At 50.1% G+C, this 24,142-nt stretch overlaps 1 protein-coding gene across 1 annotated transcript in view; it reads left to right on the top strand.

Moving 5' to 3' along the window:
- Positions 1 to 24,142, top strand: part of DDX31 (DEAD-box helicase 31) — a 72,967-nt gene that overhangs the window by 8,771 nt on the left and 40,054 nt on the right. The window contains exons 6-14 of the mRNA XM_030292864.1: positions 168 to 232; positions 6,272 to 6,316; positions 7,908 to 7,949; positions 8,672 to 8,736; positions 10,297 to 10,416; positions 10,524 to 10,630; positions 11,639 to 11,874; positions 12,985 to 13,161; positions 17,324 to 17,383. Of these exons, the coding sequence (XP_030148724.1) occupies positions 168 to 232; positions 6,272 to 6,316; positions 7,908 to 7,949; positions 8,672 to 8,736; positions 10,297 to 10,416; positions 10,524 to 10,630; positions 11,639 to 11,874; positions 12,985 to 13,161; positions 17,324 to 17,383 (917 nt within the window). The remainder of the gene's footprint in view (positions 1 to 167; positions 233 to 6,271; positions 6,317 to 7,907; positions 7,950 to 8,671; positions 8,737 to 10,296; positions 10,417 to 10,523; positions 10,631 to 11,638; positions 11,875 to 12,984; positions 13,162 to 17,323; positions 17,384 to 24,142) is intronic.

Below are 24,142 nucleotides of genomic sequence, written 5' to 3'. Positions count from 1 at the left end.
GGGGCAGATGCTGTCTTTACCGCTCTTGGATGTAGGACTTAACACTTTTCCTGTCCCTGGCTTTTAGTGCTGCCCAAAGATAGCAGAGACCATTTTCTTGACTGTCTTCGCCCTCCCTCCATCTTCTAGGGCCTGTGATTTTAACTGCTTCTGTACTTTTTTAAAAGGTAAAACGCTTGCCTACTGTATCCCTGTGGTCCAGTCTCTTCAAGCAATGAAATCAAAAATACAGGTGAGTATAGTGTGTTTCTTTTACTGCTCGTGGTACGTAAGCAACCATGGAACTGAACCAAAGCAGGACCGCTGGGACCAAAAGACTCTGTTTTCATTTAGCGTTGTTTTCTTGCCTCTTTTTTAATGCATTCATTGATGTTTATGTCCTATAAACATGTTGCGTCTGAAGACTGTGCCCAGAGTAGAATAGAATAACTGTATTTTGTAATCATCACAGCACATCCAACAGGGAGCGTTTGTAAAATCAATGCTCCTTGTGCGTCATACACTGTGCCGGATGCTTTGCCAAAGTGTCACCTTCTCAAATCCTAGCCGCCGCCCCCCCCCCCCCCCCCCACCTCCCCAGGCCCAACGAGTTACAGGTATTTCTGTTCATCTAATTTTACAGAAAGAAATGGAGGCTCGGGAACAATGGTGGAGTCTTGTCTTTAGTTGGGAGGCACATTTAGTTAGCGTTTGGGCCAAAGGGGCCAGAATTGGGTTCCCCAGGAGGCCAGTTAACTGCCAGGCTCCGGAGGCACAGGCATCATCTCAAAATCCCGCCCAGAGTCCCACAGATATGTCCCTGGTTATCCTCAGTAGGAAGGACAGGGCGAGACCTGAAATAGGAAGTGAGGTGGGTGCACAAGCAGCTGAGAAGAGCTGGTTGGTTACTTTTCTTCTCGGTGTAAACACACCGAGTTAGGCGTGGACCAAGCCTACCTGATACCGAGGGACTACACAAGTAGCGATAGCATTGGATTGCAGCCCAGAGGCTAAAACCTATACCCACCGGGACAAACGGATACAAATCAGTTACTGAATAAATAGAGAAACGGGAGAAGGAAAGGCCTTCCTTCCAGTAGACTTCCTCCGGACATCCACAGAAGTGACGGAAGTAGAATGTCGCCATCTGGCAGGTGCCTTGGTTGTACCGCCCCCACAGGGATCGGCACACGCTGAAAGGAGTGGACGAAAGCGGCATGAAAACTGGGAGGTTTACTGGGTCTCCAAGCGTCTCCCTGCAAGACCCCTCTTAACCCCAAAGGGGAAGACAGTAATTCTACGATGGGGAAGTGGCTGTCACCGCCTTCACCCCGGTGGTCAGCGTGGGCATCACCAGTGCACAGATGTGCTGAGCTCACGCACCTCCCTCCAGATAGGTGCCCAGAGGGCACGACGTCCCTTCTGCGGCTTTCTGGCCCAAATTTAATCATGAGCAAGCATCAGACGAACCCAAATCAAGAGACATTCTGCAACGTGACTGGCCATTACTCTTCAAAAGTATTACGGTCACAGAAAAAGAAAGCAAAACAAATACAAAGAAATGCTGAAGAACTGCCCCTGGTCAAAAGAGGTGAAGGAGACGTAGTGGCCAAATGCAACCACGTGGTTCTGAATCGGATCCTAGTCTGGGGAAAGGACGTTAGTAAGTCAGTCAGTGAGACCGGAATAGTTTGTAGATAGATTCACTCACAGTAGCTTATCAGCGTTGATTTCCTGGGTTTGATCCTTGTACTGGGATTTTGAGAATCGATACTGCCTAAGGAAGCTGGGAGCAGGATATAAGAGAGTTCTTTGTATAATCTGTAATTTTTTTGTAAGCTTAAATTCATTTCAAAGTGAATATTTAAATTTTAGTTAAAATTTATTTACATAATTTTAAATCAATAAAACCGAAGTCCGGGGCGCCTGGGTGGCTCAGTCGGTTGAGCATCCGACTTCAGCTCAGGTCATGATCTCGCAGTCTGAGTTCGAGCCCCAGGTCGGGCTCTGTGCTGACAGCTCAGAGCCTGGAGCCTGCCCCGGATTCTGTGTCTCCCTCTCTCTGTTCCTTTTCCACTCGTGCTTGCTCGCTCGCTCGCTCTCTCTCTCTCTCTCTCTCTCTCTCGAAAAAAAAAGTAAAGATTAAAAAGAAATTAAAAAAAAAAAAACCTGAAATCCTACACAACATCCAAGTGATGGAACCTTACATAGCCATTAAAACTGGTATTTTTTTCAGTTACTCTTTGTGAACTTGACAGGTGTTTTTACATGTTAATCAAAAAAGGGCAGAGGAGGGGCGCCTGGGTGGCTCAGTCAGTTGGGCGTCCGACTTTGGCTCAAGTCATGATATCGTGGTCCGTGAGTTCGAGCCCCGCGTCGGGCTCTGGGCTGACGGCTCAGAGCCTGGAGCCTGTTTCGGATTCTGTGTCTCCCTCTCTCTCTGCCCCTCCCCTATTCACGCTCTGTCTCTCTCTGTCTCAAAAATAAATAAACGTTAAAAAAAAATTTTTTTTTTTAAAAAAGGGCAGAGGATAAAACAGTATGTACTGGATGATCTGGCTGCATAAATAGTACTGTGTGTGCGCGCGTGTGAAGAGACAAGAAAGATACTTGAACTGCTGATACCGGTTTCCTCTGACGTGGATGAGTGAGGAATGTATTTCCTACAGGTGACCGATGTTTTCTTCCCATTGGGCACCTCACAGTAAGATAATTCATACAAAGGACTTGGCGTTGTACGCTACCCAGCTGGAGAGGAAAGGCCAAGTGTTGCAACGATGTGGTAAAGTCTCATCCGTTTATACGTGTTAGGACAGTTCCCTGAGAGCAGCGGGTTGTTATTTACACACGTATCGTTGAAGAGCTTGGGACTATTTGAGCCGGAACGGGTCCTGTGGTTCCAGCCCCACCGTCTCGTCTCATAGGCCCGTGGACCGAGGACGAGAGAGATGGGATCACGTACCTGAGGCAGGTGGCGTCCTGGGTCTGAGTGTGTCCTCGGGCAAATCTTTCCGTGCCTCAGTGATGTCACCGGTGGGGTGGAGCCGAAGGCAGCGCGTGTCCGCCAGGGTTGCCTCGAGCTTCTGAGCGGACGCACGCGGACGCTTCGGAAGCGTCACCACGTGGGCGCGGGGCCGGTTTGCAAGGCAGTGATTTTCTCTGCTGCTCTACAGAGACGTTCACAAGCCACGTGGTGGTTTTTCTTTGCCGCGTGTATTTTAATGTCAGTAACGGCTCATTCTATTCAAGACTGAAGTTTTCTGTAGAAAGAGTTCTCTAAGCTCAAGTTTAATTCACTCGTTTCAAGTAATATTCAATAGGGACCCTTGGAGTTCATTGTGAAATGATTTGACCTGTAAAAAACCGATCTGGAGGGAGCAGGAAGCTCAAGGCACCCAGCAGAGTCTTAAATTACTTTGGCGATGGAATGAGAACGGATTGGCTTTCTGTGTTTTCGCTCTTTGAGTTATTTGGGCTCTGATTTTTTTTTTTTTTTTTTTTTTTTTTTAAACAACACGACCATCCTGCTTTGCTCACTTCTGCCCTGCGAGGAATTGATTTTTCTTTCTTCTTCTGTGTGTAGTAACACCTTTTGAAATGTCAGAATCTCGTAACGTCACACTGTGGCACGCTGATACCGTTGTACTAACATGTTTACCGTTCTTGCCTGGGCCTCAGCACAGCCTCGCAGACTTGACGTCGAGGATAGGCGGCTCTAGTTTGAGTTCCAAATCCTTTCCTCCTCGTGGGTAAATGTTTCCAATGCAAAACATGAAATCCATACTTGTAATTGAACCTGTTCTAAATCCACGCTTAGCTTCTGCCCTGACACGGTTTTGATTAAGTCCTGAGTGTCTGTGAGCACTTTGGAGGTGCAAGTCACCACTGACTTTGGGGCCTTTCTCAGGGTACTTTTTGGGTTTTTTTACACGTATATTTTTAGATACAGTGTACGCGTTACAAGATTAAAAGAGTACCAAAAAATACACGGTGAGAAGTCAGTCCTCACGGTCCCTGTCGCCCGCATGGCAGGGCTCTCTGGGGACGCGATGCCCTTGTGCTCGTCTGGTGGCCCTCCCAGGGCTGGTCTCTGCAGAGAGAGCGAGTGCGGGGGCACACCGGCCCCTTCCCCCTCAGCCGGAGCTTCTGTGTTTCTTTCTGTTGTGTTTGGGGCGATAACACAGGAGGTTGCTTGCTGTACATGATGTTTGTGACTTGCTAGTTGGTGCTCACTTAACACACTTTGGGATGGCTTCTTAGCAGTACCGTGCCCACATGCCTTGTTTTTTCACGGCCATCTGGTGTCCCACTGCATGGGGGTACCCCGAGTTAGGGCATCAGCCCCTCACTGGTAGGACTTCCCTTCCATCCAGTATTTCACTACAAACGAGACTGTTAGGAATACAGTCTGTAAAATAGTTTACTTTGTTACGTACACTTAACGGGATTTATCTTTTAAAGAAACCCCTGACAGTGGGAGCGGCATTTTTATTCGGTGGGTAACGTCACAATTGAACTTTATTATTTTTTTTTAATTATTTTTTTTTTTTTGAGAGAGAGAGGGGGGGGTGCAAGTGAGTGAGGGGCAGAGAGAGAAGTGGGGCTCAAGCTCATGAACCTCACCCTGTGTGGGGCTCGAACTCACGAACCGTGAGATCATGACCTGAGCTGAAGCCAGATGCTTAACCCACCGAGCCACCCAGGCGCCCCGCCCCCCGCACTGAACTTCAAATGGGTTAAGCCACTTTGCGCTCTCCCCACGGCGGGCCGTACAGGAGTCCCTGCTCACCCGTGCCCTAGTGACACCATCGGCTGCTCAAGTTTTGCTCATTTGACAGTGGAGTTGAGCATCTCTTTGCATGTGTAAAAGCCATGTCTTGAATTCTCACGTCCATGAATTAGCTACTTGTGTCCTGTCTCCATTTTTCTATATAAGTCGTGGTGGTCTTTTTTGTTTTCATTTTTTCATTGAATTATAGGCCTTTTGTGAACTAAGGAAACTGGCCCTTTCTCTCCCCTCGTTTTGTCGTTTATTACTTGATTTTATTTAGTTACCTTTTGCCCATTCTAAAGTTAAAAATTTTTATGTTATAAAATGTATTGATGTTGTATAGTTTCTGAGATTTATGTCATGTGGAAAATGGCCAACTTAATTCCAACTTCTCTAACTTTGTTTGCTTGTGAAGTCTCTGAACAATTTATCTTTTCTCTACTGATGCAAAATGCACCTTATTTCATACAATTCTGCATGTATTTGATTCCGTTCTAGACTCGGTTTGCTGCTGTGATCTCTGTATGCTGCTGTCCGTTATTTATATTATGGTAGTTCTAAATCGTTTTAACATCTGTTGTTTTTCGGACACGTTTTGGTTATTCCTGCACGTTGATTTTTCATAGGAACTTTGAAGTCAGCTTGTCCATATGTGTTATTTTATATGCGCGTGTGTATATGTGCAGACTTGTGGCAGCTTTCTTAGGGTCGCGTTACGTTAACGGGTTGACTTACAATTGGCTCATTTGTGATACGGAGCCATCTTATCCAAGAATAGGATATGGTTTCCCATTTATTCACATTTTACTTTATGCTCCTCAGAAGGGTTTTACAGTTTCTGTCACAAGCATTTTGTACATTTTTTGTCAGCCTTCCTGTTGTTCCCGCTGCTGCTCTTGGGTGATTCCCCCCTCCCTTGTATTTTCTAACTTTTTTATGTCAGAAGGCTGTAATTTGTGTATATTAAGTTTGCATTCAGCTACTTGACTGAGTTGTCTTTTCTTGTAGATTTTTGTTTTGTTTTGTTTTTTAGGGTAAACTGTCATCTAATAATGACTGTTTTGTCTCCTACTTTCCAGTTTTATATGTATTTTCTTTCTCTTGTCTGACCGCATGGGGCAGAACCTTTAAAAAAAAATTTTTTTTAATGTTTATTTATTTCTGAGAGAAAGAGAGACAGAATGCGAGTGGGTTAGGGGCAGAGAGAGAGGGAGACACAGAATCCGAAGCGGGCTCCAGGCTCCGAGCAGTCAGCACAGAGCCCGACATGGGGCTCGAACTCACGAACCGTGAGATCGTGACCTGAGCCGAAGTTGGACGCCCAACCGACTGAGCCACCCAGGCGCCCCGAGGCAGAACCTTTAGAACAAGGTTGCATGAGAAGAGTAGTGGGCATCGTAGTCCCCTTCTCTCATGAGACGCTTCTGATGTTTGCGAGTGGCCGCCCTCGGGTTCTGTCCACCGGAGTCCCGTGACCTTCGTTCATTGACTCATGGCGTTTCTTTCCTTCTGTGTCCACAGCGCAGTGATGGCCCCTATGCCCTGGTGCTGGTGCCAACGAGAGAGGTAAGCAGCCTCACTGTCAGGACGCCTTTTTTTTGTTTTTTTCAATGTTTATTTATTTTTGGGACAGAGAGAGACAGAGCATGAACGGGGGAGGGGCAGAGAGAGAGAGGGAGACGCAGAATCGGAAACAGGCTCCAGGCTCTGAGCCATCAGCCCAGAGCCCGACGCGGGGCTCGAACTCACGGACCGCGAGATCGTGACCTGGCTGAAGTCGGACGCTTAACCGACTGCGCCACCCAGGCGCCCCAGGACGCCTTTTAAGCAAGTGCTTTCCTTCCGAGAGTAAGACCCGTTCGAATTTAAAAGTGGGTTTTACCATTTTTCTCCCTGCTGCACCCTTATTACCTTGGCCTGGGACCATCCCTCTGGTTCCTGTTAAGAAGAAAAATTCAAAGACTCTGTGAAAATCATAAGCTGAGTATGGAAAAGCATTTCCCTGGTGTCTAAAAACTGATGACACGATAAGCCTGTGTCCTTTTAAAAGGAATTAAAATAATGACATTTTCAGGCTTTTTTGTTTCTTTTATAGCTTAATTAAAAATTAGAGCAGTCAGCCCTAAAGTGAACTTTTTTTAAAAGAGGCCATGGTACGAAGAATTTTACGTGTTCTTGCAAGTTAAGCTTCTCGACGTTTTTCTTCTGTCTTGGTGGGAATCTCTTCTGTCTGGTCTAGTTTATTTGCCTACGGAGGCAAGTGTAGATTAGGGCACCGGTTTTCTCTATCAAATGCTAATCACTTCCTTGCGGAGAGTTGATCGCAGAGATGGAGGTTTCCAGTCAGCCTGTTAACACAGCCTTACGCAGCCTGCAGTGCCCTTTCTCAGCTCAGTCCTGGGAAGGAGCAGGCGTGGAGCTATTTAAATTTTCACAGCGGCAAACTTGCTACTTCCCTGGGACGCGTCGTGAATACTAAGCATGTGGGAACTCTGTACATGAGCTTGGATAAAGGGATCGTGTTGAGGCTTTCTTATGGTGGTTAATGGTTATAACCTACGTTAATTTTCACTTCCTCTGGTCTCCACTGGGCTTGTAAGATTCTGTTCCTTTAATAAACTCGGGGGTGACCGTCTCTCGGTGCTCCGTGGGGCGTACTTGAAGGATACCTGACGCCACCTTGAAAGCAAGGTGCCCAGAGGCTCGCCTGTCGATTGCTCCTTCAGGCGACTCCTTCCTGCACGTTCTGTTTTCCTCTCTTCCTAAAGAGAGGCACGTCCAGGGCGATGCTGCACGCTTCCCCATCCACGTGCACCGTAGGCTTGTGGTTCTCTGTGTGGCACTCTGGGAATTTGAGCCAGCAGAGGGAGCACACAACACTGTTTCTGTGTGTGTCCAAGGAATGGACGCGGCCTCTCTGCCCAAGTCTCCAAACTGGCAGCTTTCAGACGTAGTCTGAGAGCGAGGTATATTCTCTGAGAAGATTCTGTGGATGAGATTTTTTTTTTTTTTCCTGAAATCTTAACTCAAGGTCCAGGTTGGGATCTGATCACTTCATGTTGTCGAAATTTTTTTCAAAGATTGGGGAGGTGGGGGCGGAGTGGGGGGCGGGTGGGAACAACCTTGCTCAGTATCTGTAACTGCTCACTCCTCACAGCTGGCTCTGCAAAGCTTCAACACTGTCCAGAAACTGCTTAAGGTAAGGCGGGCCGCGAGTCCAGTTTTCTACCTTTTTTCCCTGACTTTTTGAGAAAAGAGAAGTCTGCCAGTCTTACCTTTGTTTTCAAAAAGCAAGGAATTATTTTAATTTCGCTTTGTTGCTTGGGCGTCTCTGCTCTCCCCAGGTATAGTTTGTAGGTTTTGACTGATCGAAGTTGACCAACTGCCGATTTCTAGCTTAGATTACTGGGGATTCCTGGTGCTTAGAGTCCTGTAAGGTGTTCACCGTAGTCCCTAACAAGGCGCGCGTGGAGACTCACAGGTATAACCGAAGTGAGCACGTGGAAAGCTACCAGAAAGCTGCACGTCGGGTTTAAGAAAGGAGAGCCAGCGCCTGCCAAGCCGAGAATTGATCTGTCCTTCCTTCTGTCAGGGGTGGGGAGTAAGGAAGGGCTGTGCTTAGGTCAAATGTGTTCTCCACTCGGCCTCGACGGGGCAAGGCAGAGAAGCTGTTTGAATCCCTGAGAAAGCCTCTGTTCCTCTCACGGCACCGGGAGCCAGTTCCGGAGCTGTGACTTAAGTGGCCGTTGCCTGTCACTGGGGCGGGCGATGCCCGGGAACGGCGTCTGCACAGTGACAGCGTCTGCAGTGAAGCCTAGGTCTTCCCTCCCTGCGTCTTTAGGGGAGAAGACCTTGGATTCGGTCTCTGTGTCTGCAGGGAAGGGGGCTCTGCTCTGATTCTCGTCTGGTGTCTTCCTGTAGCCGTTCACCTGGATCGTGCCTGGGGTGCTCATGGGCGGAGAGAGGAAGAAGTCCGAAAAGGCCAGGTATGCGGAGCCTGGTTTATGGTCCGTTCCTGTCTGAGTCTGTCTGTTCTGCCTTCCTATTCAATGAGACCTGGTCCTTCTAAACCTGGGGAGAGTCTTGTTTCCTCCCGTGCTTCCTAGTCCCAGAGCGGAGGGACAGATTGAGGCAGCGGGATCCTGTCACCTGTAGGCGGTGCTGTCTTATGTAATGCCGACGAGCCCACAGAGGTTCCCTTCCGACGTGGTCGGTAACCATACTCCCCACCCGCTTAACATCCTCTCTCCCCGCCCAGCATCCCTTGGTCCCCCTTGTTTGGTATCCAGCCCCCTCGGTGACTCTCTTTTGTGCACATTGGGAGTCTGGGGGCTTGTCATTTGGCTCTACAAAGGCGAGATACTAAACTCACATGTAATGCTTTACGCTTTGCTTTTTATATCCAAAACAGTGATTCCTAATTCTGTATAGGAACTGGTGATGGGTAATTTCAGGAGAAAACGTTGCCACAGATAAATCCCACGTTGTCTGGATTCTTTTTGAAACATTTTTATTGTATTGTAGCTTAACGCTTAGTAGTAGCACTCAGCTCTGTGTGTAGTTTGTAACTGAGGAGTAAATACTAAACTTGAAGCCTAAAGGTATTGGTTACATTTGGTTCAGCTGTAAATAACGACAACAACAAACGGCAGTGGCACAAACAATATGGCGGTTGTATTTTCCTTTCACATCTAAGAAGCCTGACGGTAACGCATCCAGGGCCTGCGTGAAGCTCTGGTGTCAGGAGCCAGGTTCCTTCTGCCTTTTTGTGCCTTTAAGTGAGGCTTCCATTTTTAAGTGTACTCCATAGTCTTAGCGAGTTGCTAGAGCTCCAGCCATTACATCTTGTTCCCTGCCAGCGGGAACAAAGATAATCCTCCCCCCTCCCTCCAGAGATATTTGTGGTTTTTGCATATTCCCTTTATCCTTTTATCCCATCGCTTGAACATAGGCATACGACCAAACTTAACTTCAAGAGAGGCTGGAAAATACACTCGGCTAAAAATTAGAAGCTTGTATTGCTATGGAAATATGGAGTAAAGGGTGTTCGGGAGTAAGAACTGAGATTTATTCTCCCTAGTCTGTGGGACAAAGTTAGGTGCCCGTTGTATGGAGGCTACAAACAAAGGTTCAGTATAAGAAACCATTCTAGCCATTAGACCACATTGGCCTGCGGTAACTCATTTAGACTGGAGCTTCCATGGCGCAGAAACCTTTCAGAACGAACAGGCTAGGTGACCATCTTTCTGGAATGTCCTAGAAAGGATCCACGAACCAGGTAAAGGGCACCGGATTATACAGTAAAGATTCTCTTCAGAGGTATTGCATTTATGATTTTAATACGGCGTCGGATCTTAATAATCACCTTCTAGACAGGAGAAACTTTGAGGGAAATGGAAACTCAAATGTATCTTCGTATCCATTTGTCATCCTGTTTGCCGTGACTTCAAGCCGTGCACGTCGGTGCTGGAAATGAATCTGCCTCCTGTGTTTTCTGTTGATTCAGCCCCATTTGATTTACTTTTATGATATGTAATTTTAAACAGACTCCGCAAAGGAATAAATATCCTCATCTCGACTCCTGGGCGACTGGTGGATCATATCAAATCCACAAAGAACATTCATTTTAGTCGGATACGGTGGCTGATTTTGGATGAAGCAGACAGGTGAGCCTCGCCCAGAAGCACGAACGGTAGGAGCAGCGAGCCGTTTGTGCTCTCGTTGCAGCCTTCACTTTGCATGCGGAGTAAAATCCCTTCTCTTGAAACCACAGAATCCTGGATTTGGGTTTTGAAAAGGATATCACAGTGATACTCAATGCCGTGAATGCCGAGTGCCAGCAACGACAAAACGTGTTGCTGTCGGCCACACTCACAGAAGGTGGGTTGAAAAGACACGCTCTTTGTTCTCAAGAGGAACGATCTAGATGTGATGGGCGTTGTTTGCCCGCGGTGGTTCTCCGTGATGGGGATAGAGGGTCAGGAGGGCGGTGTCCCTGAAGGACTGCCTTTCCGGACCCCTGCCCTGCAGGCCCAGCCTCCCTCTGCCAGTCATGCAAGGCTCTGCCATGCTCCCCGGGGTGTGGGGGGGAAGGGCAGGGCAGGTCCAGAGCTGTCTCTGTGAGGAGAGTGTTCCCGGTGCTCGTGGCGGGGTGAGAGGAGAGGTGACGGCTGACTCCCGTGTACCCAGAGGCTTCGTGAGCTTTTTATCGTGAGCGTTCTCAGCCCACCTTTCTGCTGAAGAGCCCTGAACCTCTTTAAGTTCCTTTCTGTCTTTCCGTCCTCACGAGATGGACGTTCTGAGCTCTCCTTTACAGGTGGGGCCCTACGGCTTGGAAAAGTCACAGCCACCAGAGTCACCCACACAACACAGCCCCGCTGTCACGTTCTCAGGTCTGGCTTGTCAAACTGGCCCTGTTGCAGCACACGCGTACCAGTTCGCCAAGTGTATCTTAAGTAACCTTCATTTTAAGAGAAAGTCCATGATTCTGTGCTCAGAAGTTTGGGAAACGCCACATATTTCTTCCTTGTCTTAGAAATTCACGGTGCATGCGAACACAGCAAAGATCCTGAGAAGCCTCGTAAACCCACAACACCCTGTGATTAAGGAGTCCCGTGACACCCTTTTATCAGGGTTTCCATAACTTACTTGAGCGTAGAATCCTTTCAGGGTGGGGAGGAGACAGCTGCTCCTGTCCCTTTCAGTGGCCTGCCTAGGCCAGAGTTTAGACATGCTGGTGTGGAAGCAGCGCCCCTCCCCGCTGATTGACCAGAGGGCAGATCTTGCTGCCCAGGTGTTGCCCACCGGAGCGTCTTCATAAGCGTGGGACGTGGGGTGCCCACACGGGACTGGTTTCACAGTGTTTGCCTGTCTCACCTTTGCTCCAAGGTGTGACGCGGCTGGCTGATATCAGCTTGCTCGACCCGGTCCGGATTTCTGTCCTGGACCAGCACCACGCGCAGTCTGACCCGGAGCGAGGCACACTTCCCCAGGTTTCCCCTCTACCCCCTGACGAGGAGCTGGACAGCTTCGCGATTCCAGGAGGTCTTGATCAGCATGTGACGCTGGTTCCCAGCAAACTGAAGCTCGTCTCCCTGGCGGCCTTCATCCTGCAGAAGTGCAAGGTTGGGACCAGCTCAGTTGAGGGAAGAAGGTCCTGTTCTCTCTGTGTCTGGCGTTGATAGCAGTGAATTGAGGGATACTCGCTCTCTCTCTCTCTCTCTGTCTCTCTCTCTGTCTCTCTCTCTGTCTCTCTCTCTCTCTCTGTCTCTCTCTCTCTCTCTCTGTCTCTCTCTCTGTCTCTCTCTCTGTCTCTCTCTCTCTCTCTCTGTCTCTCTCTCTCTGTCTCTCTCTCTGTCTCTCTCTCTCTCTCTCTCTGTCTCTCTCTGTCTCTCTCTCTCTGTCTCTCTCTCTCTCTCTCTGTCTCTCTCTGTCTCTCTCTCTCTCTCTGTCTCTCTCTGTCTCTCTCTCTCTCTCTGTCTCTCTCTGTCTCTCTCTCTGTCTCTCTGGTGCGCGCGCGCGCGCGCGCACACACACACACACACACACACACACACACACAGACACGTTTTCCACTGTAACTGTGTTTCAGATGCAGACTTTACCAGTCAGCCATCCTGGGGTTGTGGTAAAGACCCAGAGGTCAGTGATAGCTGTCACATTCGACATGAAGTGTACCTGAATCCTCTGCTGGGACGGAGGACCCAGGAGCATCACAGGTGGCAGAAACCTGCTGCATGCAGGCAGACACGGGAGCCTGTGCTCCTGGTCTCTAAGAATTCGGGCATTTCTGTGCTTACTGGACGCACGTGATAACTTCCTCTGGGGTGTGGGAAAGTAGTGGGTGTAGGGGCTCGAGGAGGAAGCTTCAGAGGTACCGCCTGCGGGGCCCCAGCCAGGCAGGGGCACGTGTGGCGAGCCACGGGTGGGTGGGAAGAAGGGGAGCGCACGGCCTCGGTCCACGGCGCATCTGCGCTGCTCAGATTTGGGAAGCCTGGCCGAAGTCGTAGCCGTGTCACTTTCCTTTCATCTGCTCTTTGGAGCGTATGTTGTATCAGTGGTACTTTTTTTTTTTTTTTTTTTTTTTTTTTTTTTTTTTGATTATTCAAAGCTGTCCGTCATCTGGGTTTCCAAATCCGGGCCAGCACGACTACGTGTTTTAGAGAAGTACTCGTTTCAGGGTCACCTAATCTTAAACACGTGTGGTGGTTCTTTCCCCCTCGGTACCGACGTAGTTTGAGAAAGACCAGAAGATGATCATCTTTTTCTTGAGCTGTGAGCTGGTGGAGTTCTATTACCACCTCTTCCTCCGGACCCTGCCAGCCTGCTCAGGGGCCCCCGCGTCACGGCAGCCACCATCTGCCTCCACGAGATTCAAATTCCTGCGGCTGCACGGCAACATGGAGCAGGAGGTGAGCTTCGCACCCGTCCCCAGGAGCGGGAGCGGGCCCGAGTCTGACGACCGTGAACGTGGCCTTTCGGGGTCGGCTCTGGCTTCCGCCTCGGACTCCGCCGGGCCAGGAGGGGACGAGCCGCGGGCGGGCGGGCGGGCGACCCACTGGACCTGGGGACAGATCGCACGGCCGCGTCGGTGCGGGCAAGGGCGTCTTTTGTTCCCGGGTGTTCTTGCTCCGGGAGCTGCCCTCTTCCACCTGAGAGAGCTCGCGGCCCGGCTTGGCCCGAGTCTGCCTCAACCAGCTGTTAAGGCAACAGAGTACCACTAAGTAGCTGGCACCAGGGAAGGGTTTTGCCTTTTTAGTACCCAGTGTGTAATTAGGGCTTGATGTCTTCAAATTAAGAGCATTAATGGAGCTAAATTGTGGATCCCATATGGTACTGCTGAGCGCGACTGCTGTCATTGTCAACAAGATACAGCGCCTTCACTCTTAACACCGTGGTTGGGCGAGGGGCTTCAGGGTCTCAGTTGTGTCTCAGCTCTGAGTAATACTGCCGTTCAGGAGGGAGAGAGTCCCGCCTCCCGGTTTTAGGTTCTGAGCGGCGCAGCCCTCGTTCCGTCCAGGCGATGGGCAGGGAGCCGGGTGAGGCGTGCGCCGTGTGGAAGGCGGACGAGCAGGCCCTGCTAGTGGGAGCCATCTTGTCCTGGAAGGAGGTGACCGGGCGCTCGGTCAGGGCAAGGGAAGGACAACCAGGAATCGGAGCAAGGCTTGACTAGCTCCAGTTTGTAAAAAACACACCTTTAGAGCTGAGGGAGACGTTAAAGCCATCAGGTCCAGCCCCCTTCTCGTGCTCGCTTTTGTCAGTTTAATAATTTGAGAGTGTGCAGGCTCAGAAGAGTGAGCGTGCTCAAGGTCACTCAAGGACCCAGCTTCTTTCCCACGGGACCGGATGGAATTTCCTGAATCGTCCGGCCCTTGCGAATGTTACGAACTTCAGGGTCCCTGATGCGGTGGATTCTGTTGATCCCATAATTTAATGCCATTTAGAGCGTTTGGTTTTTGATAAAGCTTCGTTGCCTCATCCTCTCGGTCTTCTTCACCAGAGGCCTTGTGCCAGGCGGGCGTGAGGACAATGAGGGAGCCGGGTGTGGACTCAGAAGGATCTAGGAATGTGCATTGATCGTGCAAAAGGCTCTGTAGTTAAAGGATCTCAGTCCGATCGACTCACCTTCTGAGGACGCTGGTCTTGCAGGATGTTCACAGCCGTGTGCTCTGGGACGCGTTGCTTGCACGCTCGTCCTGGCTCTGCCTTTACTGGCGGTGTGACCTCAGGAAAGCGTGTCGCTAAAGTGGAGGTGATAACGGTACTCACTTGATGGGGTTGGTGTGAAGGTTCATTCAGTCAACGCAGATGATGTGCTGAGTACGGGGCCTGGTGCGTGAGCGCTCCACGAACGTAGGTGCCGTTATTACTACTGTCTCTTTCCGGAACGGTTAGCGTTCTGCTTATTTCGTCTAGTGAGTGTTTAGCCTTCCCGGCCTTCTCGTGACATGGGCAGAAGGTGGGAAGGAGTATTTCTGTATTTCGAGTTACTGGCCAAGTGTCTTGTCCCACGCTAAGCTAAAATAGTCCCAGTCCCGTCTGCCTGGCTCGTCACCCTGGCCACGGCTCTACATGACCTTGGTTTGGTCTCCTTGATGGTCGAAGTGACCCTGACCACGTTTATGAGCATTAGAGAAAAGTTGCTGGGATCTGTTTTGTTTTAAAACATTTCATCTTTAGGGGCGCCTGGGTGGCGCAGTCGGTTAAGCGTCCGACTTCAGCCAGGTCACGATCTCGCGGTCCGTGAGTTCGAGCCCCGCGTCGGGCTCTGGGCTGATGGCTCAGAGCCTGGAGCCTGCTTCCGATTCTGTGTCTCCCTCTCTCTCTGACCCTCCCCCGTTCATGCTCTGTCTCTCTCTGTCCCAAAAATAAATAAACGTTGAAAAAAAAAAAAATTAAATAAATAAATAAATAAATAAATAAAACATTTCATCTTTAATGTTTGTTTATTTTGAGAGAGTAAGCCCCTCCCCTGCTCCTGCTGTCTCAAAATAAATAAACTTCATTATTTTAAAACAATTTTTTTAATGTTTACTTTTGAGAGAGAGAGGGAGAGAGAGACAGGGAACATGAGTTGGGGAGGGGCAGAGAGAGAGGGAGACCCAGAATCCAAAGCAGGCTCTAGGCTCCGAGCTGTCAGTACAGAGCCCGACACGGGGCTGAACTCCCAGGCTGTGAGATCATGACCTGAGCCCAAATCGGACACTCAACCAGCTGAGCCACCTAGGCGCCCCATAAATAAACATAAAAAAGGAAAGAAAAAAAAAAGTAGCTGCGTGACAGCTGTGAGGAAAGCTCCGGGTTTGGTCATTTTCTCCTTACCTCAAATCTGAATGTGTTACGTCGTTCATAGGATGTGTCTTACAGGCTTTTATGAACTTTTCTGATTTGTTTTCTGATTTTGACTCTACAGTGACCCTTACAAAGAGCGTGCAGCACGCTGGGCAAATCCAGCTGTCCTCTCGAGGGTCTGAGCACTGGCTCTGGAACACGACTCCCTGGGTGTGGGTATTGCTGTGTGTCCCTTGGGCAAGAAGTGACTCCACCTTTCTGTGCCTCAGTGTCTCCATCTGGAAACGGGTGTGGTGATAGTACGACTGCTAGGGTTGTCGTGCAGAGTGGGTGAAGTTCAGGCACGTGGGGCGTAGGCCACTCTCCGGGACTTGGTAGCCCTCGTTGTGCTGGTTGTCGTTACCCACTGTCCTAAGTGAGGTGTGCCTGGAGGTTCCAGTTACGTGACGGAATGACATGCAGGTGAAGGACCAGAATGAGGTGCTCCCCAGTGGCACGGTGGCTGGGCCAGACCTCACTGGGAAGGTGAGACCTCACTTTTTTCTTTTTTCCAAGTTTTAGTGGCTTGGTTATATTCCTTTTCCTGTCCCTGACAGACAGACACGGCCAAGTCTCATCTCGCAGTGCTGTGACTTAACCCACGTTGAGTGTGCCCTCGGCAAGCCTCTCGAGCGGACGCTCTTCGGTGCGGCAGGACTGCCTTTAGGGTTTTAGCCCAAAGGGATAATTAAATACATACCCAGCAGACACTCTAGGAGGGTGTTTATCTCAACATTGGGCGCCAGAGCGAACAGTTGGAGACAAACCCAGCTGCCAGGGACGGGGTGTTGGACGACGGTGCCCATTCAGCTGAAGCCTCGGTAGCCACGAGAGGCGATGTGATTCGGGGTGTCGATTGGCACAGGAGGGTGTCCGTATTCTTACACGACAGCGTGGTAGCAGTGGAAGGAGCACGCTGCCATTTGAGAAAACACGTGTTTACGTGCCTGCGAAGGGTGTTGCCCATGGCGGGGGCCTGCTTTGCTGGGGTGATCTCAGTTTCTTCCTCTGACTTAAAACATATATATAATTTCCGGGACGCCTGGGTGGCTCATTCAGTGAAGCGTCCACCTTTGGCTCAGGTCATGATCTCACCGTTCGTGGGTTCGAACCCCGTGTCGGGCTCTGTGCTGACAGCTCGGAGCCTGGAGTCTGCTTCGGATTTTATGTTGCCCCGTCTCGCTGCTCCTCCCCTGCTTGTGCTCACTTGCGCGCGTTCTCTCTCTCCCTCTCTCTCTCTCTCTCTCTCTCTCTCTCTCTCAAAATAAGTAGGCATTTAAGAAATTTTTATAAAATATATACAATTTTGTATAGCTAAGATACATGGTGATTGTAATTTTTAAATTTTCTTTAAAATTAGTTTTTAAGAAAATTTCCCTGTAGGAAAGGTGGTGGTTCTTTATTCCTCTCGACCTCGTGCTTAGAATAAATTCTGAGTTGGGAACCTGGGGTACAGTAACTTGTGGCCTTTGGCCTTGCCTGCTCTTGGTATTGGCCGTCCCGAGGGGTGTGCCCACCCTGGCCCTGTCTTACTGAGAGGTGCTGCCCTCAAATAGCCTGAGAAGTCCAGACCTGTAAGGACAGGGTCTTGATGAGATGTGAAGAATCTGCTTCTCTTTCTTGGAAAAGCCTCTCCATGCCTAAAGACAGAGCCCTGGGAAGTGGGGGGTTATGGGAATCCAAGCCTGCCTTGCTGGGACTGACCTCAGAGTTGTAAGCCCCTGTTTTTCCTTGTTTCTGTAGGAAAGAACAGCGGTGTTTGAAGAATTCTCACATTCCAAGACCGGCATCCTCCTCTGCACGGTACGTACCATTCTGTACTCTACGTGGGGGCCGAGAATTTCTGTAATGGTGGTCACGGGTTTTCGCCTCTGGACAGTTGGCCTTGCAGCCAGCCCCACGGAGAGCGGGGATATCGAGGCCTCTTGGTGTGGCTGGTCGCCTTGCACTTCTGGTCGTCCCCTGGCCGTGCCACAGACAGCCGGCTGCCACCGTGCAGAAGTCTTGCCGATTTGCTCACTAATAGTGGCAGCTGTTGGTCTGAAAATGTGTGAATCTTGGCGATTTCTATCCACCAAAAATGTGTAAATTACAGCTATCGGGAGTAATTAGAGCTGAGAAAGTCTTTTCGCAACAGAGTCGCCCCACTTGCCTCTGCTCGAGCCTTCTTTAAAAGGAAGATAGATGTGCTTGGACAGATTTCTTTTGCTCTTGTCTAAAAGCATTGTTAGCCCTGCGGTTCGGGGGCCAGGTCATTCGGCCCCGGCCCTCGGGGTTCCCCCGCCCCCCTCAGTGCAGAGCTGGCCTTTATGATGGGTCTCGTGCTCTTTTGAGATCGAAAACTCTCATCTCCCGTGCCCCCTTCTCTGGGACTTCACGGCACTACCGTTGTCACTGGCTCCTACGATTAAAGCCCCTTCTCTCCTTGTGCCCTCCCGGATGGTGTGACTCAATCCCCAGCTCATCTGAGAAGTCCCCGTGTGTGCAGTGGTGACATCGCACTGCTGACTGGGCGATCCAGTGGGCAGGTGCTGGGCAGGACAAAAACTGTTAGCTGTTTGGATACCTGTCTAGGCCTCACTTTTTAACACAGTTACTTTTTAAGGAACTCCTGCTCTGCATTCAGGTGACAGGTGTTGTTTTCTTTCTAAATTCAGGGTCTCCGAATGGGTACAGCTTGGTTTCTTATGCACAAGGTGGCCACCCAGTCACCCGTTTATCACCGTGTGCCAGTTCTGACACGAGGTGTGGCAGACGGGGGACCCGGGCGTCCGGATCTGGGCACGGTCACTCCTGGCACGCTTGCCTCCTGAGGAGCACTGAGTCTGACCAGGTGGCCCTGCCCTTTGTGGAGCCCATCCATAAATCAGATGCTGGTGTTTGCTCTAAACCGTCTCTTAATGCCAGCGCTAAAGTGAGGATGAGTCTGTCAAAAATCCTTACCGTCTCTAACGATACTCTCTGGAACCTGACCTCTTCCTGTCTCCTCAGCCTCCACTTTCCCCCTTGTTGCTGGCCTTGGCCAGATAGGCTCCTGCCTTGGTTTCCTGAATGTGTTGGTCTTCCTTACCTGGCCTTGGGGCCTTTGTACCCGCATCCCCCTACCTGGGGCACCTCCCCTGACTTGCACTAGCCCTACTTAGGTCTCTGCTTCAGTTTCAGCTTTTCAGGAAGTGCACTCCCAGGGCCCATTTTTCCCCATTAGGCCCTCCCAGTGCACCCCGCACAGTACCCACCACACCTGGCCTAGGTGTCCTCCCCCACCCCGAGCACGAGCCCCTAAAGGTGGACTGTGTGGTTTGCAGTCCCACGCCGGTGGTCGGGACAGAGCAGGTGTGCCGTAGGCACTCAGGATTTGTGAACCGAGTGGGTGGGTATTTGGGGCCCAAGAAACAGTGTTGAGAACCACCAATGTCTGCCTTTTTCTGAAGACTGGAAGAGGCCGAGGTTAGTACCCTTGCTCATTGGGAACAGGTTCACTTTTCATATCCGTGCTGTACCCGAGGGTGAACATTACAGGTTGTCTGTATTGAAACAAAAGACAGTAGGAACCTTTGTGTTGGATTTTGAGTTGCGATAAGAGCAAAATGTTTTTATCTTTGACCCTTAAGATGTTGGGTTTGTCCCTGGTGGAAAATTCTCAAGTCTCCTGGTGTTTCTTTCAGACGTGGGTGAGCTCTGGGTCTCAAAGAAAATTCCAGGTATTTGAAGTTCAGTGTTTTGGTTGGTTTTGGTCTTGGTTTTTTTGTTTTTTTTTTTTCCAGTAGGTTTACGTGGAAGTAAAGGTCGTTCTTTTTAAAAGGTAATTCTCAGTGGGGTCGGAAGCCTATGATGAGTTTTCTTGTTTTGTCTGGCTGATACCTGCAGTGAGGTCGGCCAAACAGAGAGCGCCACTGCCTGGGCAGGGCACGGCATCCCCACCCCTCTGCCCCCCACCAGCCCCGGCACCCCTCTGCCCCCCACCGGTCCCGGCGGCCGCGCGCAAAGCCAACTCGCGCTTGCCCCCGGTCTGATTTCACTCAAGTTTCTTGGTGTGTGCTCATTTGCTTGTCGAGGAACCTTCCAGCGTGCCGATCTTCCGCCAGCCCCATCCCTTCTTCATTCTGCAGCGAAGGTTACCAGAGGAGAGCCGGGCGGGGGCTCACTTCCTGCCGTTTGGAAGCCAGGGAGCCAGCACGCAGTCCCTGGTGACGAGGAGCTGCTCTCTTACCCTCAGAATTCTTCCCACTTCCGCCACATTTGTTTGCTTTGGCCTGAAGCTTCTGGTGTGTGAGAGCTGTAGGCACATGAGGCCCACTGCAGTAGATCGTGGCCCGGTTGGGGCGACGCTGTCACTGCATCCTTTTAAGCAGCCTGTTGCTTGCCAGGCCCTCTGCATGCTCTCCGGGAGTCTCCTTAGTGTTAATGAGGAATGGGGCCACGTCAGGACAAGGCAGATGGAGAACTGGCTTCTTTTGATAAAGAGCAATCGTGTTGTTAATTGTTGCAGGGGGATTTTCCCTCCCCTTTATACCGTACCTTTTGCCGCTTTGATTTATCATCCCAGGATCTTTTACCGAGCCCAGAAGCCGGAATGTCTGTATGAAAAGTTGGGAACTGTGCTGTAACCACTCAGAAACCCACAATTATGCTAGTTACTGCTTCAAAATTCACTCCCCCCAATCCATTTTCCTCCCTCCTGTCTTTTCTGTTATTAGGAACAGTCCAGGACGTGTGTGTGTGTGTGTGTGTGTGTGTGTGTGTGTGTGTGTGTTTTCTTTCATCTTAATTATAAACATCTGAAAGCAAGGACCTTTCTAATTTCTTACAACCTTCAGGACCTGGTACCTGGCTTTGTGTACTGTGGGTTCTCAACAAACAAGTGAGCCCATGGTGACATGAAATGTAGGCAGAAGCGAAAGGGCAGTTGGGGCAGGGGAGACCAGTTTGTGAGAGAGGTCCTTACACATTCAGAATGGAATTTTGTGTCCTCTAGAGAAAGAGATGTGAGAAGAAGCCAAGTTAAGGGAGTAGGGATTAGTGGGAAGGAGCTGGTTGAAAGTTCAAAAGCCCACTTTCCCGAATGGAATTAAGAAGTCAAAGGAGTCAGATAGGAGATAGTAGATTATCTACAAAATGTTTCCTCTTGCTTGTGGTGCGGAACTCCTGATAAACCAGAGGTGGGGAAGGTGGTTTTCAACACCATTGTTATGTTGATCGGTCGATAGAGGGATGTACCACGGAGTAACTGGAAGATGATATTCCCGAGCTGCCTCTGGTTTTAAGGCCGACGCTGGACTTTTCCATTGTTGTACATGTGGCCCTCCCTGGCCATCCATGGGTACCATGGATACGGAGCACAGTAACCTTTTCCCCGGCACAGAGAGGCACCCCCCGGCCTCGCTTGGTCTTCCGGCTGCTTCTCCGCCGCACTAGATCTTGGTTGTGGGGCACGTGCTTGCTTCAGAAGACCCCGAACCTGTGCTGCTTTCCTCCACCTTCTCAATTTGTTTTTTGTCTTGAAGCACACCTTTACGTCTGTGCGGTTCTTAATTTCCCTTCCTCCTGGGGAATTTCCACTGTGCCCTGGGGGGCTGGGAGACAAAGGAGGCTAGGAGATGAGGCCAGGAGAGTCACAGGAATGTCACTTCACCACCGACAACACATGTAGACTCTCCTGGTTTTCTCTGGGGCGTGCTTTTGAGGTAAAGTTTAGCTTTTCCACTTTATTTCATTCGTGTTAATGGCAAGATCATTTGGAGATGGTTGGCTGTTTACTCGGTTACGCTAACTCATGTTGCCAGTTTTCTGGCGGCTCCAGCCAAGCTCTCTCGCCTCTGACAGCTTCTGCACTCTCTCCTTCCTCCTCTGATTACGCAGCCCAATCTGTCACCCGGACAACGGGGGCCTGTACCCCGCTGATGGCTTTCCACACACGGCAATAATGACTTTTGGCAGGCCGGGAAGGCGGCGGAGGCGAATTTGCTACGTCCCTTGCTCAGAGAGCCGGCAGGCCCCCTCTCCCTGTTAGTAAAAGCACTTTGTGAGGTTCTTGGGTAAATAAATGAGTCATTTTAATCCAACTGACAGGCTGGCACCTGAGCAAGCTGCCTTCCATCTGTACTCCTCGGTCTCGTGGAGGCGGCCCATTGTCAGGCCCCGGGCCTTCACGGCCTCACCGTTGAGTGTCTTTCAGAGCTGACTTTAGCAATTCTTTTGCCCTAATTAGCTTAAAGGAATACGGTTGGGCTGGGTCTAAGTTCTAAGAGGGGCAGAGAACCGAAGCCTTTGCCGAGACGTAGGTCAGTTTCCTGTGGACCTGGCACCCCCAACAGACACCGTTGCAGAGGATGGAGCAGATCCCGGCTTCTCTGTGGTCCTCTGCCCGGGTCGGGTGCGCGGGCACACAGATCACCTCCTAATTGCCACTGTGTCGATTCCTCCTTAGTCATGGAGTGAAATGCTTGGGTTTGTAATTCTCAACACACTTGCGCAAACACGGTCCCGTTCGATCTCCTCAGCCACCCCGTGAGCTGAGATCAACAGGGTGGGTCTTATAGCCACGGGATGGGTGGGTAAACTGAGGGTCAGCGAGCCGCGTCGACTTGCCCAGGTGGTGTGGCTGCTACGGGGAGGCTGGAGTTCAGTTCTGTCTGTCCCTGGGCCACGCAGGTTGTCCCTTTGTCCCGTTCCCTATGGTATCCCGGGTCGAGGATAGGAAGGAGGATTTGCAGGAACAGCTTGAGGGAAGCCTGAGCAGTGGTGGCTGTCAGGGAGGGTCCCCCCCCTCCCTAAGACATAAAGCAGTGCTCGATGGGAAGATGGTGTCTCGGCCGGTCCCTGAGCGGGAAATAGAATGTCGAATGGTCCCGGGAAGGCCGCTGGCGTTCTTCCTCCCCATTTCGGTATGTTTGTGCTCAGTGAGCTCCACGAACGTCACCTGCTGTTTTAGAGTTTCATCTGTGTTTCTTGGTTGAATTTACTAAACCAACGAGCATTACATTTTTTACAAAGTGTCTGCAAAGCTCAGACAGCCACTGTCTACGTGCATCTCCCACTGCGGAGCACTTAAATAAAATAAATCATTTCTTAACAAGAGCTTAGCAGATTTAAGAACCCGTCAGTTTTTCTAAAGACATCAACTGTGGTTAGCGTAGAAAGCAATGTCTGCTTCCCTTTAAGATAGAGAACTCTCTAAATTGTGTTCTCAAAGGCATCAGCTCGGGAACATCCGCCTTCAGTTTTCAGGGCAGTGGGAGCTGTCTGCAAACACTCGGTGGGTGGTTGACACGGTTTGGTACGTTAACTTCCGCTTAGTACCTAGTAAATGCAGCCTGGCCACCACTCCGAGGAAACTTCCAGCAAGCCCAGGTGTAATCAGAGTGAAGGCGGACAATTCCTGACCTGCCCTCAGCGGTCCTTGCAGGTGGGTGAGATGATGGTGGGACAAGATCTTCCTTGGCTCCTGCCTCTGACCCTGGGCGATACAGGGAATAGTTGGTTGAACGTGCTTTTTACAGAAACTTTGCATGGGATTCTTGGTTTCCAGAAAAGCCTTATGTATGTAAATCCTTAGTGATACTTAAGGGGAGAGGAAGGCCAGCTGTTCTTGACGGAAAAATGGCAACCGGTAAGCGGAAGAAGGGGACGCCAGCTAGAAAGCCTGCGTCTGCAGCCGCCGGAGGAACAGCGAGGCAGACCGGCAGCGTCACCAGATGCTAAAACTTGCGGGCAAAAGGATTTAGGAAGCGGTCTCCAAGTTCCACTCCCCAGTTTACTGATTGGTTACAAAGGAGGAGGGTGCCTTCAGGTGGAGAGAGCTCGTGGGTGGATGCCACTCCTCAGGGGACCGAGCACAGCATCACCCGTGCAGGACAGATTGCCCTCGCGTGTCTCCTGGTGTCAGCCACTCTCCGCCCTTAGGTCTTTCTGCCGGAAGGCTCCACCCGAACCTTCCCGTGGGGACACACAATTAGACAAATACAGATTTTGGGAGGTGCTTCAAGACACCTGGGCTTCTTCAAAATTGAGTTATCAAAAAGCTAAGTAAGTAAATACTGAGGGCAGGGATATCATTCTAGATCAAGGAAGTCTAGAGGGATATAATAAACATAGAATGCCTGGTGGATGAATCAGTTCCTGGGTTGGGAAAGAAAACAACTATAAAAGTCAACCTTAGGTGCAGTTAGAGAAATTTGAATATGAAACGATTATCAGGAAATAACATTATTTAATACTAAATTACTTAGGTATGCTAATGGTATTGTGATTACGTAGAGGAATGCCTTTTTACTTAGGAGGTACGTGCTAAAGTGTTTAGGGATAAAATGTCATGGTATTTGCAACTTTCTGATGGCTCAGAAGCGTGTGTGGAGAAAGAGAAAGCCGGTGCACCAGACGGATTAGCGGTTGATGAATCCAGATGAAGGATGTGCAAGTGCTCCTTGGTTTAAGTTTTTCCAAATAAAGATTTCGGGGGGAAATAATATGCATTTGTTGTTAAAAGAAAGACAAAGCAAGCAACACAGGAAAATGCAAAGGGAAACGTAAAAATCACCAGAATCCCTCTCCCCAGACATAACC

This window comes from Lynx canadensis, chromosome D4, assembly GCF_007474595.2.
Source record: "Lynx canadensis isolate LIC74 chromosome D4, mLynCan4.pri.v2, whole genome shotgun sequence".
Lineage (NCBI taxonomy): Eukaryota > Metazoa > Chordata > Mammalia > Carnivora > Felidae > Lynx > Lynx canadensis.
The sequence above is the reverse complement of the archived record's forward strand: the minus strand, read 5'-3'. Positions and strand labels throughout refer to the sequence as shown.